Consider the following 14,235-nt stretch of genomic DNA (forward strand, 5'->3'; position numbering starts at 1 on the left):
AATGGCACACTTGTCAAGCTGCTGCTGAGAAGACCAGATTCCAAACAGGTGCCTCAAGCAAAAGTCTCATCATCCATTGTTTGAGAAAATTCTCCTTTTCAAGATGCAGGGTACCAAAAGATGGCTAAAATGGAATTAAGTCATATAAACCTCCTTACCTAAACAGACCCTTACACCTCACAAAACATTAATTTTTAAACATCCTGGTTAAAACTGTGCTTGTAGATGTCATATTTTTTGCTTATATTAGTTGAGCTTTATAATAAAAAGCTAATGTCCTACCCAAGGGAAATACAGTCTGTTAAGCAGATGGTCAGTATTATGTAGAACCTTACTGGCATTGTGTTTTCTGGCAGTGGAAGATTCCAGTAGAGAAAACTTTCTCTTGTTAAAAATATTAGAAGTACCAAGGACTACTGCATAAGAGAAAGTTTGTAGCCATCTTTCTGCTAGACAGATGGCACAATGGAAGACAATAATTACTTCATTTACCAAAGGAAAACACTACTTGGATAGCAAAGATTTACAATATCCTAAACACAAACACATATGTAGCTGAGGTGAAACAACCACCACATTGTCCCAAAAACACACTTAAGGGTTCAAAACTTTAGCAGCATTAAAGTAACCTACCAAAGAGGCACTGTTAATGGTCAGTTCATTTCAGCAGGGCTCAGCTACAACCACAAAGTACTCTGTAAGTATCACAAGAAACATTTTAAATATTGAAGGATTTCCGCCTTTCATGCAATCCTGATCCTTAACTATTTCTCTCTTGAATCTTTCAAATGGGCCCATCCCTCTCCCCCAGGAATAGTACACAGTGGCGTGATAATAATCTAAGTGGTCAGAATATAGTAGGTAATTTATTAATCTCCACACACAGTATGTTTAATGAACAGAGGCTGAGGATGTGAAGTGAGAGAAGGGGACCAGGTTGTTCAGAATCGCGTTCAGGGGGCTTGCTCCTGTGGCCAAGAGACTGCTGCTATATGTATATTTATAAGTTCACAGGGGAATTCTCCACTGCTGCCACCACCAAATGTTTCTCTGCGACTCATTCATCCCCAGAGGCCTTGCCCTTTCAAAGATTCTGCAATAAATTCTTTTGCCCTCTGGAGAAAAGAAATAAGGCCTATAACGAAATCCCTCAAATAGTTCCAGATCCTAAAAAGGCTCAAAAGTCTAGGAGTCTAGACCAAGGATGTCTCAGAGCCTGTAGAAGTGTGTGATCATGGATAACCCCGTGTTGCTGCTCTTTTGGGTACAAACACTTCAGAAGGCTTTTACCCTACAAAACCGTGCATCTTTTGACAGGTTTGAGCTTTCTTCTGTAAAATAGCAGTCATGGGTTCTCAAGGAACTTAAAACAAGGATCTTAATTCCAACATGCCAGGATAATATGAGGGTACTTCAAAAAGTTCATGGAAAAATAGAATTAAAAGATATGAATCTTTCCATGAACTTTTTGAAGTACCTTTGTATACAAGGAGTCCCTATCCAAGTGAGGAAAACTGAGTTGCCAGGAAAACTGAGTTGCCAGGAAAACTGGGGAAAACCAGGTAACCCCATTACAACGAGGGGTGAGTAGTTATTAAGATGGTGCTCATTCCTAGTTCTCCCAAATGACTTTGGTCATTTTGTCACTACTCATCTTCATTACGTCACATTTTGAATGCTGATAAAGATTTGGCAAGAGACTTACTGACTATACTAATGTTTATTAATTTTTATTATCAATTGCTAGGCAGTCAGCGTTAGCTGGCATTCGAGGGACATGACCACTACCAATTTCTGCCCACATGCTGTCCTTGACATTATTACTATCTCTTATCTAAAATTTATACAGAAAGAAATTAGTTATATCTGATCCAACTTTAATTCTAAATTAATATTCAACTCTGGGCAAGGAAGAGGGCATCACTGTAGAAACCACAGCATCTGTTAACGTCCCCAGGCTTGCTCTTTGGCTCATCCCAGTGGAATACGGAGCCTATCATTCGTTAAACAATCCATCTCTGGGGAGAGCAACAACAAGCCTGAATAAAAACATGGTGACCGTCTTAAGGACAGCCCTGATTAATGACAAGACTAGGGATGGTGCTAGCTACAGAGGGTAGGACTACAGGAAGTAGCAATATTTCCTCTCAAAATTTATAAATCTCTTGCTAAAGAAGCATGCACAGAATGACTGCAAAAGCTGGGAATACTTCCCCATTTTAAGCTCTAAGCCAAGGGCAATTTAAAGACTAATGAATATCTCTGTAGGTGCAAAACAGTACATGTATAAAACCAAACATTTCAAGAAGGTATTTTCCCCATCTGAAATCCCCTCATCTTAATTATATGGCAGAATGACCCATTCTATATCTCTTATACATTTTCAGTTTTGAGATAGGATTAAAGAACAGCAACCCATTAATTAGTGGAAACCACATATACTCTGTGTTTAATTACTTAGGGAAGGGCAAATGAAAAGTAACGTGCAAGTTAAGTGGGAATGTTGGTCAGCTCCTCTGGTTCATGCCAGAATAATGTGAACGCCAGAAGACTGAGTTTTGCAATTCAGTGTTAAAACTGACAGCATTTGAAATACTACATGCACAACAACGTCAAGCCCTTGATATTAATCAGCTTCCCCACCTGGGAAAGAGAGTAAAGAGTGTTCCCGGAGGAGTGACTGTCCTCCTCTTCCAGCTACTGACACAAGTGTGCTAGCACCTTACCAGGTGAAACATGGAAAGAGGAAGAAATCATTCACACCTACTGGCATTATTTATAGTAAATCCAAACAGAACACTTAAAAAGCAAAAATAAGAACTCATCACTTAAACTCATGACCACCATACATTACACTAGCAATAATTATCTTTATAATTGTTATTGTCCTTTCGAGCTCAGACAACTAACAACAATCCATCTGGTCATCTTCTATCCTGTTTGAGTAGCGAGAAATTTCCATAACTGTACAACATGGTTGGTATATGCTGAAAATCTGACTACCCTAATAACACTGGCTTCAATGTTCTGACCTACACTTTTCTTCACTCTTAGGATGTTCCTAATAATACTTCCTACCTCTGTGGTGCTTCGGTTGTTTTTCAGTGCCTTCCTCATCCCTCGTGCCTCATGTGGCCCTCACAACAGCTCTGCGAGGCAGCCAGGGCAGGCTTCAGTACCCCACGTGACAGATGAACCTGAGACTTGGGAAAGTGACTCGACTAAGGGTCACATGGCTATTCAGAATGGAAAGAGGGACTAGAAACTATCCCAATCCAAAACTCTTTTCCCCATACTAATGGACAGGGATTGCTTCTATCAATTTGTGCACTAGCAATCCACATCCTTTTTGACTTCTGCTGACTGAGTCAATTAATAAGGTGACTGGAAAAGAATAGTTCTACTTTACTGCTTCAATATAAAATCCTCTTAAGTTGTGAAGTCAGAAAAATTAACATCTTCCCAGTCCAGTCTCTAAACCTGAGCATGGCCCTATAGTGCCTTTAAGGAACTGGGGATAAAAATGAACGTCCTGCGAGGACACTATGTGGCAGATGGAAGGGAGACGGAGGGAGGAGCCGTACAGAAGGCACTTCAGACGATGTCTTCGGCAGGGTGGTGGAAAGCACGTGTGCCCAGAGTGGAGAACTGGTGCCAGTTCCGCAGGAGGCCCCGATTGTACTGGCCGGTGTCCACAATGAGCCCGCACAGGAGCTGGCGGCCAGTCTTCTGGCGAAGGGCCTGCTGGACTTCCCTCTCAGTCACATTGTAGCTGATGTTTATCAGCTGGATCAGGAAGATGTAGGCCATACCCACTGTGATGATCACAGAGTACCACACGCAGGTGAAGGACAGAGCTGAACTGGGAGGGGGGAAAAGGCCAGTTGGTCATTTTTGTCACATTCAGAAGGCTGTCACCAGTCTAACATTTTATACATTTTTACTTATTACTAACAACTGTGTCCTTCCCCAATCCTCTAAACTATAAGATACTTTTCTATCCTCAAAATGCTAGTAACCTGCTTACTTAAAGAGAAGTTCTATTTTAGTTTACAATTATTGGTGCCTCCTTTGCAGTATGTTTTACTAGCATACCAAGGAATGTTTTTCACGTTTTATATCCTCCATACAACCAGCACAGCGCCTGAGATAATGGTGTTCAACACGTTTGTCAGATGAATGAGTAATTCCTAAATTGCACCTAACTTATGAGGAAACAAAGTCACCATGAGATTTCTATAAACGTCATTTAGGAAACTGTAGGTAGGAACTTAGGAACAGTGCTAAAGTTATTAATCTCCATTCTTTTCAGTCCAATGACAATAAACACAAAGAATATAACTCCCAACACCAGCAGCCCTTTACTTACTTCTAAGGCCTGTAGAACGCCGTAACATTTCCAATCCAGCTCCCTAAAGCCAAACTCTCACACAGGACAGGGAAGCTCCTTTCAGGCTCGTTAATGAGACTGCGAGGAGGGGCTGCCAACTGGCATCTGCCATTTGATTATTTTCATTCAAACATTTGCAATTGAATAGTTGGAAATAAATTCATTCAGAATCTTCATTTGTAAAGCTGAAAGGGACCTCAGAGATGGTTAAATCCAAGGACCTCACCATAAAGATGAGGTGACATGAAGCACCTGTGCAGAGTGCAGGGCAAACCAATGGCAGGACAGTGCTCCTCAGTTCACTGAAGTCGCCCCACAGAATGCACAGATGGCTCTGCTTTAGGACATGCATCGTGCACAGTGTTAGTGAACAATTTCACCAACTAATAAGACTCTCTGCATAGCTAGGAAAGAAACTTACCACGACGAGGAGGAAGATCTATTCTAATTATACCCATAAATGTCTAGATCTAGAATGGCAATGGGGAGATCTATCCACAGACTAATAAACAAATGCCACACAGGAGTACTATGTACAGAAAGCAGGGATTGTTCTGAAAATATTTGAGAAGAAAGAAAGGGACTGATCACAGACCCCACTGAGCACCCACATCAGAGGAAATGGTAGAGGGAAGGGAACAAAGAACATGGGAACAGTGAGCCTGTGGCATTCAAGAGACAGGGCGGCTGGGGCCGAGGCTGAAGAATCCCAGCTTCTGCCATTGCATGGAAATCTTCACAATATATAGAGGGGCCCCAACCTAACAATGCCTAAGGAAATTTTGACCTAGATACCATAGTAATCATGAGCGGTGATTAAAGAAAATAAATAAATAAAATAAAAAGGAGAACAGAAAAACCAAGAGAGGTTAAAATGAAAAAAAGGTTACAGAGCAGGTGAACACTTCCCATGAGGGTCGGAATTAAGACTGAGTTAAAATGCACCGGAAAGCAGCAATGAAGTGAAAGAAGTTTCCTGGTATTTATGACAACATAGCCACACACATACCTTGGAACTGCTAGTCTTTATTTATTGTTTTAATTTCATTGTTTCCATCCTGGGCATGTGAGTGGTCATTCAACACTGGAAGCCCCCTAAGCCTGGTCCCGTTTGTAGGGTACAGGCTCCTCACTATTTAATGGTCAATAATCCTTTTGATATTACCCTAGAAAAATGCACATAACCACTGCACCATGTTGTTGGCAATGTCAGGGATACTCAGCAAGCATCCCCATCGCCTGTCCCATGCTGTGGTTGAGAACTGCCAACCCAGCAGCAAGTAACAGCCCCTATGGCAACATCCATTACCTCCTCTGTGGGCCTCCACACTGTGGTATCCACATCTCACCTGTAATTTGCATAAACTCCAGGACAATAGAAGAGCGCTGTGAAGACGCTTCTATCTCTACAAATGGTGTCCAAGGTCAGCGTTATTCCATACCCCGAGGTGAGCAAGAAGATCAAAAGGGCAAGTATAAATGCTTGATGATTTGATTCTCCAACGCAGCTATTTATCCTCCAAACAGCATGGGAGAAAAAGCAAACACATTTTTAAAAGTTCTCTATATAACTCACATAATAAATAAGAAAGCTTTTAACATATGGACAATGTGAATTTCAGTTATTAAAAAGTCAGTTCTCTTATTTTTCAGTTCTTGTCCACTGAGGGATGCAGACTTACATTCTCTGCTCTTTGCAAGGTAGAATCATGCCATTAGTTTAAAGACAAGATTAAGTAAAAAGCAGAACCTGGCTAACAAATCTCCCTAAATATTATTAAGTAAAAATCTATTACCCAGATATGGAGAGAGTTAACATTGTCATCACCATGCTAAGAAAAGGGAGATAAACAGCAGAGTTATAACTTAAAAATGTTAAGTCAGAAGTATTATATAGTATGGGAAAATAGATGTTAAATATATAAAGAGTAATAAAAAGACCCAAAGAGGTTAGAAACAAGGTGGAGAACAACTTGATCATATGCAGGCTACTTGTCAGGTAAAAATAGTTCTGTGTCACAGCCATTTGTAGGGCAGGATGTACAGGCAGTCCCTTCTGCCCACTGCACACCGGGATGCTTGGCAGGGGACAGAGATCTTCTTCTAGGAGAGGCTGTCAGGACCTCTGCAAACCAGCATTTGTAAACAGGCTAACACACACATGGAAATAAATGATGAGGACACAGTAGAATATCTAAAAATAAAAACACCTGTTTACTCCTAAAAACAAAGTCCCCGTCCTGGAGCCATGCACTTGAGGTCCATGCAGACCTCATCACCCTGTCTCCTATGTCCCCTTCTGAGGGGGAGTAATTCTACATGATCTTAATTAGGCAAAATAAAAAAGCTTAATTCATTAACCACGACTACCTAAAGAGCAATAAAGCTGCAAACATGTTACTTAAGCATTCACGTCTGAATAAATTATACTCCCTTTAGTTTAGATTTACTCAATAAAGCTGCACCAATATATATAAACATCGCACTCTACACTGTATGGGCCTTACTTGTCTTCCTTTCTCACTGGCCAGCTGGAAGGTACAAAAGCAGCCCATGTCTCCACAAAAACACAAACGGTTATCCAGTAGGGCCTCAACTCAATAATGTTGAGTGAAAAGCATTGGTAGCATCAAAAATGATTAAGGATGTATGGTGAGAGGACAAAAGGGCCACCTAAAAACAGGCGTACGCTTTCCTGAACTCTGTTCAAAAGGAAGAAATACGCCTATACTGATTCTGATAAATTTTTCTTTAAAAAATGATTCAACTGTAGATAATTCTCTATTAGAAAGCTGATGATAAATGAAGAGCAGTTCAAAAGAGAAAAAAAAAACCCCAACAACTTTTATTCTCCTTCAGGAAATGACTGAAGGAACTAAATTTGTGAAACTCGAAAACGGATGACTAAGTGGGAACATCCTAAGAGCCCACAAATATCTACAAGGTGTCAAGCTGAGAAAGAGAGAAATTTGAGGAGAGCACAAAGGAAGATCAAATACGGCTGTGGCTGCAGGGTTTAACATGAGTTTACACTTTCTGAGCCTCCAGACTTCTCCAGCATACCAGACACAATGGTGATCCATTCTCCTCACACAGACACCGCAGATCCGGCAATGCCATGCCCGGGCCGGCCGCAGCAGTTGGCACTTGGCACACCAGTCCTCCTTCACCTTGGCAGGGCTTCCAGCCGACATCCTGGAAGAGCCCTTCGGATCCTCCTTCAGCGTGCGGTTGTTGAGACCGCCTGTCGTATCTGCTCCCGGGAATGCTTTGGTCCTGTCCTGCCCTTTTCTGTTCAAGCATTCGGTTTGGCTGCTGCTTAGAGCTCTGTCAACATTTGCTGGACTGCTGAGGTAGCCTGGATTCCTCTTGGCTCGGTACAAGGCGAAGAGTATCAGAAATAACCCGCAGGTAAGAACAGCCAGCTGAGCGGACCCCACACGCCCTTTGGGGACCACTTCCTGCAGGAACACATAGTACATGTAGCCCAGAGAGAACAGTCCAAGGCTCAGGAAAAACCGAGTCTGTTCTTTCCTTCTGTGCGTGAGGTAGTAGTACCACAGTGCCAGCACAGGGAGGGAGGTCAGAACCACCACCCCCAGCAGGAAATGCCAGGAAGCCACGTGAAGGAAAGCAGGCAGCAGGACGAGTGGAGGAATGATGCTAATGTTAACTTTTTTGGCTCCCCGGAGCCAAGGAATTCGGAGGCGATCAGAAATTGTATCCATGATTCTTTCACAAGCCTCTGGCTGCACAGATTTACACGTAATCCATCTATTCAGAAAGAGCACAGAGAAGGCACTTCATATGGGTTTACTGAATTAAAAACCACAGAACACTGAATGCCAAACATCAGGATAAATGACAAAAGAGTCCAAAGGCCAAGCATTTTACTTCCTTATTACGAAAGATGAAACTTCCAGATTCGTATATCATTTTTCAAATAGGAACGAGGATATAAGGTTCAGAAATTTTACAGTCAAGATTATTTCTCCACTAAACAAACACACAGGTATATGCACTCTCTATGCAAGTAATGTTTAGACCTGGGGGGGTATACAGCCATTAGAATCTCAAAAAAATTCACAATCTAACTGTGAACATGAGATTTCAAGAAATATTAGGTGACAAAGAAGCAACAGTCATCCAATGAACTCTTAATGATCAGACATTATTAAAGAGTGCTCAGGGGAGAGTGAAGACTTCTGGGTGGAGTCATCAGAGGGGTGTTTGTGGAAAAAGGTGGGATCTGTGCTTCACCTTGATAGCGAGCTAGCGTTTGTATGAGTGAAGGTGGGGGAGTGAAGTAATCCAGTGGAAAGAAATGTGTGCGGCACAAAACCTGTCCTGACCCAGAAAGTAAACCAGTCTAGGTAGGACTGGGGTCTGCATAAAGAAGAATGGAGATCAAAACTAGTATGAGTCAAATGACTAAGCTCGGTGAACAGAACAGTATTTGTCGACTTTTTTGCACACTTAGACTATACTATGGTCTGAATGTCTGTGTCACCCCCAAAATTCATATTTTTAAATCTAATCCCCAATGTAATAGCTTTAAGAGGTGGGACTTTTAGAAGGTGATAAGGTTTGACAGCATGAGATAAGTTGCCTTATCTCACCCCTTCTGCCTTGTGAGGATGCAGCAAAAAGGCACCAACTACAAAACAGAGAGCAAGCCCTCACCAGACACTGAATCTGTTGGTGCCTTTACCTTGGACTTCCTAGCCTCCAGAACTGTAAGCAATAATTTCTGTTGCTTATAAATTACCTAGTCTAAGGTATTTTGTTACAGAAGCCCAAAGAGATTAAAACAGAGTGCCGATAAGTGGGGTGTTGCTATATCTAAAAATATAAAGCTGGAAGCAGTTTTGGAACTGGGTAATAGGAAGAGGCTAGGAGAGTTCTTAAGTGCATGCTAGAAAAATGCTATATTTCTGTGAACATACCATAAAGAGTGATTCTGGTGAGAACTCAGAAAAGCTATAGAGAAAGCCTCAATCAGAGATTACCTAAGAAGTCATGAACAGAATGTTGGCAGAAAAATGGATGACAAAGGCCAATCTAATGAGGTCTCAGATGGAAACAAAACACATTATTAGAAACTGGAGGAAAGATCATCCTTGTTATAAAGTGGCAAAGACCATGGCTGAATTGTGTTCGTGTCCTAGAAGGCAGAACTCAGGAGCAATGAAATTGGATATTTGGCAGAAGAAATCTCTAAAGAAAGTGTCCGGAGTGCTGCATGGCTTCTCTTTAATACTAATAGTAAAATGTTAGAAGACAGAAACAATTTTAAGACAGAATTTATAATCAAAAGAGAAGCAGAGCTTAAAGATTTGTAAAATTCTCAGACTTCTCAGCCTACCTACATTGTAACAAATGATAAAGTATGCTTGGGAACAAGCACCAAGGGTGTAGATAAAGAGATCAGTATGGATTAGCTCTGTGCTATTCACTGAGATAATAAAAGAACAGCCCTGAAGGCATTTGTTGATGGTTGAGGCTGCCACTCCCATCACAAGCTCAGAGTGCCAGGGCCTTGAGGGAAGAACAATTTCATAGGAGGGGCACAGGATGCCCATGGGACTTCAGGGCTTGCTGCCCAGTGCTACCTCAAGCTTCTGCTCCCCATATTCTGGCACAGTGCTTCACAGCAGCCCCAGGTGTGACTCCAGTGGGACCACGTGCAGTACAGGCCAAAGTGGCCACCCATCCAAAGGGCACAGGTGGTAAACCTTGGTGGCAACCATATGGTGCCAATTCTGCAGGCACAGAGTAGAAGAGCTGTACAGGCATGGCTACTTTTCCCTAGATTTCAAAGACTGTCCTAGAGAACCTCAGGGGCAGTGCCACCACAGAGAGCCACCAATGAAGCAATGCCTAGTACAGCTGTGGGGGCAAGGTTGTCCGTGAGACCACGGACTGACAGAGCCATGAGCATATCACTCCAGACTGGGAATGGTGTAGGCACCTGACTCTAATCCTTTAGAGCTACAGTGTGGGCTGTGGCCAGCAACACTGTCAGAGCAGAGATGCCTGGAGCTTTGGGGGCCCAACCTCTCAGTGTGTCCAGAAGGTAGGATATCCAGTCAAAGATTATTCTCAGACCTTAAGACTTAATGTTGTTTGCCTTAGTGGGTTGGGACCTGCCACTCCTTCCTTCCTTCCTATTCCTCACTTCTGGAAGGGAATGTCTGTGCTATGCCTGTCCCATTATTATATTTTGGAAGCACAAAATTTGATTTTACAGACCCACAGCTGGAGGAGAATTTGCCTCAGGATGAATCATACCTCCAGTCTCTCCCATATCTGATTTAGATGATGATATTTAGACCAGACTCTGGGCTTTAGACTTTTGAGTTAATGTTGTAACAAGTTAAGACTTTGGGGCTATTGGGATGGAATGAATGTATTTTCCATGGGAAAAGGATATGAATTTGGGGGGTCCAGGTATAGAATGCCACAATCTGAATATCTGTGTCCCCCCCAAAATTCATATGTTGAAACCTAATCCCCAGTGCAATAGTTTTAAGAGGTGGGGCCTTTAGGACGTGATTGGGTCACGAGCGTGGAGTCCTCATGAATATGATTAGTGCCCTTACAAAAGAGACCCAAGGCAGCTCATTCGCTCTTTCCATCACATGAGGACACAGCAAGAAGGCATCCTGTATAAGGAAGAGGGCCTTCACCTGATAATGAATCTGCCAGCACCTTGATCTTGGACTTTCCACTTTCCAGAACTGCGAACAATAAATTTATATTGCTTATAAAATACCACTCTAAGGTATTTTATTATAGCAGCCTGAATGGACTAAGTCAGGCTAGTAAGGACAGGTACAGTTTAAGGAAAGATAACTTTGATTTTGGACAGACAATTTTAAAAGGTAGGACTAGAACTGGGAAGTGACTAGGAGAAAACTATATGGGAGTCATACAGTGAAAACCCTGGGAGCCTATCTGCAGAGGAGAATAGAAAAAGCAGAGGAGAGAACTCAGGGGACAGCCCAGGTCTCAAGGGCTAGGAGGGAGGAAGAGTTAGCAAGGTTAATGGAAGAGCTGTGGTCTTCAGTGAAGGCAGTTATGGAAACAGCATGATGTCTCCGCTCATTAGTGCAAAGTGCTCCGTTTTCTCAGTATGGATTTTAGACTAAGTCTAAAGGACCTATATTTAAAGACACCTGTAAAAAAAAGACTACAGACACTGTCAGGAAAGAATTATAAAGGGGTTTTGGGGTGGGGCCGGCCCGTGGCTCACTCGGGAGAGTGTGGTGCTGATAACACTAAGGCTGTGGGTTCGAATCCTATATAGGGATGGCTGGTTAGCTCACTGGCTGAGCATGGTGCTGACAACACCAAGTCAAGGCTTAAGATCCCCTTACTGGTCATCTTTTTTAAAAAAAGGGGGTTTTGGGGTCAATAAGAGTCAAGGTTAGTACTAGACTGCAGTAGTCCCCAGGGAATGCTTTTCATGGCTAGATTAATGTACCAAGCTCTAAGTCAACAATCAGCAATTGCAATGACTTTTTAAACCAGAAGTAATCATTAATGAGAAAAGCAAGTTTCTAACATCTCTATTCTTCCCACATATGCTTTCCATATGCTAACAATTTTTAAATATATAATTATTTAGGAAATGGAAATGGAATTATTTAGGAAATTACTGTTTGATACAAATTCTTTTCAGTGATGTTAAAAATTATCTTTTTGGATAGTAATTTCCATCACTGGGATAGTGGTGAAAATAAAAGCCAAATACTATATGATGAATTAAGACAGCGTTGCTGCGCGCACTGAAAAGTCAATCCAGGGAGAAGCGTTTGCCTGCTGGCTGGAGTTCCTCCCCAGAAACGAAAGGTGAGACCTAGCACCAACAGCAGGAAAAGGTTCTTTTTTTTTTTTCCCCCTGACTGGTAATGGGGTCATAACCCTTGGCACGGTGTGGTCTGCTCCACGCTCAGCCAGCGAGCGCACCGGCCATCCCTATGTAGGATCCGAACCCACAGCCTCGGTGCTACCAGCGCCACACTCTCCCTAGTGAGCCACGGGGCCGGCCAAGGAAAAGGATCTTTCAACCTGCAAGGCCAGTTGCGGCCAGGTGCAACTCAGTCCCAAGCAGTCTCTAAATGCTGAGACCACTGAGAATAAAGAAACTTTCTGGAATTAACACGTTCATTTTAAACTTACAGATTCTGTTAACTTGCATTTCATTGTTTTATACAATTAACTTGCCTACTGTCCCTTTCTCTGTCTGTTCTCTTATCTTCTCTTTAAAAGAAAAATCATTTCCTAGTAAACTAAGCTGGACAGTTGTGCACTGCTGCGTAATTTATAAAATCCTCTCACTTGACAGAGAAAACAACTCCCAATTTTAGATCCTTGAAAATAGAAAATTTTAGCGTTCCGATGGCTACGCCGAAAGTATATTTGGTAATTCTCAAAAGGGCCAGTGGGGTCAGCATCAAGAAACGCTTAGTTCTCACCTATCGCACCCTTCATCGAGATCCTGGCAATCACACAAGCAAGAGGCCATGTGGTTCTTCTCCCCATTTCGGTCTATGTACTCGCAGCAGCACAGGGGCTCCAATTCAGGTTCTTCGGTTTTTTTCTTCACTGGCTTCATGCTGCCCTTCTGTGTCATGATTTGCACCTGCCACCCCGAGGCGTAAGGGGTCCTCAGAAGGTAAAGGTGGAAAGAACACAACTCACGTCTTGTAAACACTTCCACGCCTCTGATTAACCGCCAACGCCTGAGCAATCAAAAATGACAAGAAAAAGGGGGATGGGGCCCCGTTTTCATTAGGCTTTTGTGGCTCTGCCTGGCCAGACAAGTGGCTCCAGGGCTCTTGGGGCCCCAAGCTGCCTTCCCCACGCCTTCCCATTCGGGCCAGCAGCCGTCTGGGCACCACCATATGTTCCCATAGCGACAGCCAGGGCGCGGGCGGTTGCGCTCACCTGCGGGTGTCGGCTGGGGAGGGCCGAGCCGTCCCCGCCCCGAGCCTGGGCGCTGGTGGAAACTTACCCTCGGGTTGCGGGGAGAAGCGCAGCGTATGCCCGCGGGCACCGGTGGACGCGCCCGGCTGCTGGGGCCGGCGAACCGGCTCCGGGAACGCTCCCGGGCTCCCGCGCAGCGCTCCGGTCGCCGTCCAGCCCCGGTTCTCGGGCGCCGCGCAGAGCGCTCCTCCGCCCCCGCCAATCGGGAGGACGTGGGCGGGCCTCGAACGCCGCCCCGCCCGGAGAATGACCTTGGCAAGGAAGTTACCTGCCCTCTGGCCGGAGGTGCGGCGGCAGTCAAGGAGGCGGCGGCCAAGGGGAGGCGGGTCGGCTCCTCCCCAGGCGCGGACGCGTCTCCGGATCTCGGCCCCCGCGGGGCTCCGGGAGTGTCGGCTGGAGTCTCGGGAACCCCGGCTCCGCTCGGCCGCTCCCTCGCTGCAGCCGCCCACCTGTGACCACAGCCCGCCGCGGCCCGGGCTGCAGCGCATCTGCCTTTCACGGTCCCCACCGCCACCCCCTCCCCCCGGTCCGCCGGACTCCGCTGTCCCGCCCCCGGCGGCGGGGATCCCCTCCCGCACGTGCGCCGCCCGCTGCCCAGCGGGGCCCGCGGCCCTGGCGCCGGAGGACGGGAGGACCGGCTCCCGCAGCGGGTCCGGGCGGCTGGGGCACAGGGCGGACCCCGCACCTCCCGCCCCGCCCCAGTCGCCGCCCGTGCCTGCGGGCGGCGCGTCGGAGCGGCAGCCTCCGGAGCCCTCGGGGTGAGGGAGAGGTGCGGAGACGGAAGTACGGGAAAGCAGGGGACCGGAGGATTCCCGAACTACGTGAGGCTGTGGCTGGCCAGCCTTCTTTCAGAC

General features: G+C 44.9%; 1 protein-coding gene across 2 annotated transcripts; it reads right to left on the reverse strand.

The window, feature by feature from the left end:
• Window positions 1-3,594: 3,594 nt before the first annotated feature.
• Window positions 3,595-13,028, reverse strand: ZDHHC23 (zinc finger DHHC-type palmitoyltransferase 23). Of its 2 annotated transcripts, none has more exons than XM_063076414.1 (4): window positions 12,871-13,028; window positions 7,454-8,164; window positions 5,740-5,898; window positions 3,595-3,862 (listed from the first exon to the last, which is right to left on the reverse strand). In XM_063076414.1, exons 1-4 carry the CDS (start codon window positions 13,026-13,028, stop codon window positions 3,595-3,597), a joined length of 1,296 nt encoding a protein of 431 aa, XP_062932484.1. The 2 variants fall into 2 exon arrangements, with proteins under 2 accessions (XP_062932484.1, XP_062932483.1); XM_063076413.1 differs by having other exon boundaries at window positions 5,740-5,907.
• Between the last annotated feature and the right edge of the window lie 1,207 nt (window positions 13,029-14,235).

This window comes from Cynocephalus volans, chromosome 1 (assembly GCF_027409185.1).
Source record: "Cynocephalus volans isolate mCynVol1 chromosome 1, mCynVol1.pri, whole genome shotgun sequence".
Lineage (NCBI taxonomy): Eukaryota > Metazoa > Chordata > Mammalia > Dermoptera > Cynocephalidae > Cynocephalus > Cynocephalus volans.

Excerpts from the sequence above, each read along its gene's own strand:
- ZDHHC23 (XM_063076413.1), bottom strand. The coding sequence starts at position 13,028 with ATGACACAGAAGGGCAGCATGAAGCCAGTGAAGAAAAAAACCGAAGAA. Across the intron at positions 8,165-12,870 it reads CTCGATGAAGGGTGCGATAG|ATGGATTACGTGTAAATCTG; the intron begins GTGAGAACTAAG and ends CTTTCTGAATAG. Across the intron at positions 3,863-5,739 it reads GGAGTTTATGCAAATTACAG|TTCAGCTCTGTCCTTCACCT; the intron begins GTGAGATGTGGA and ends CCCCCCTCCCAG.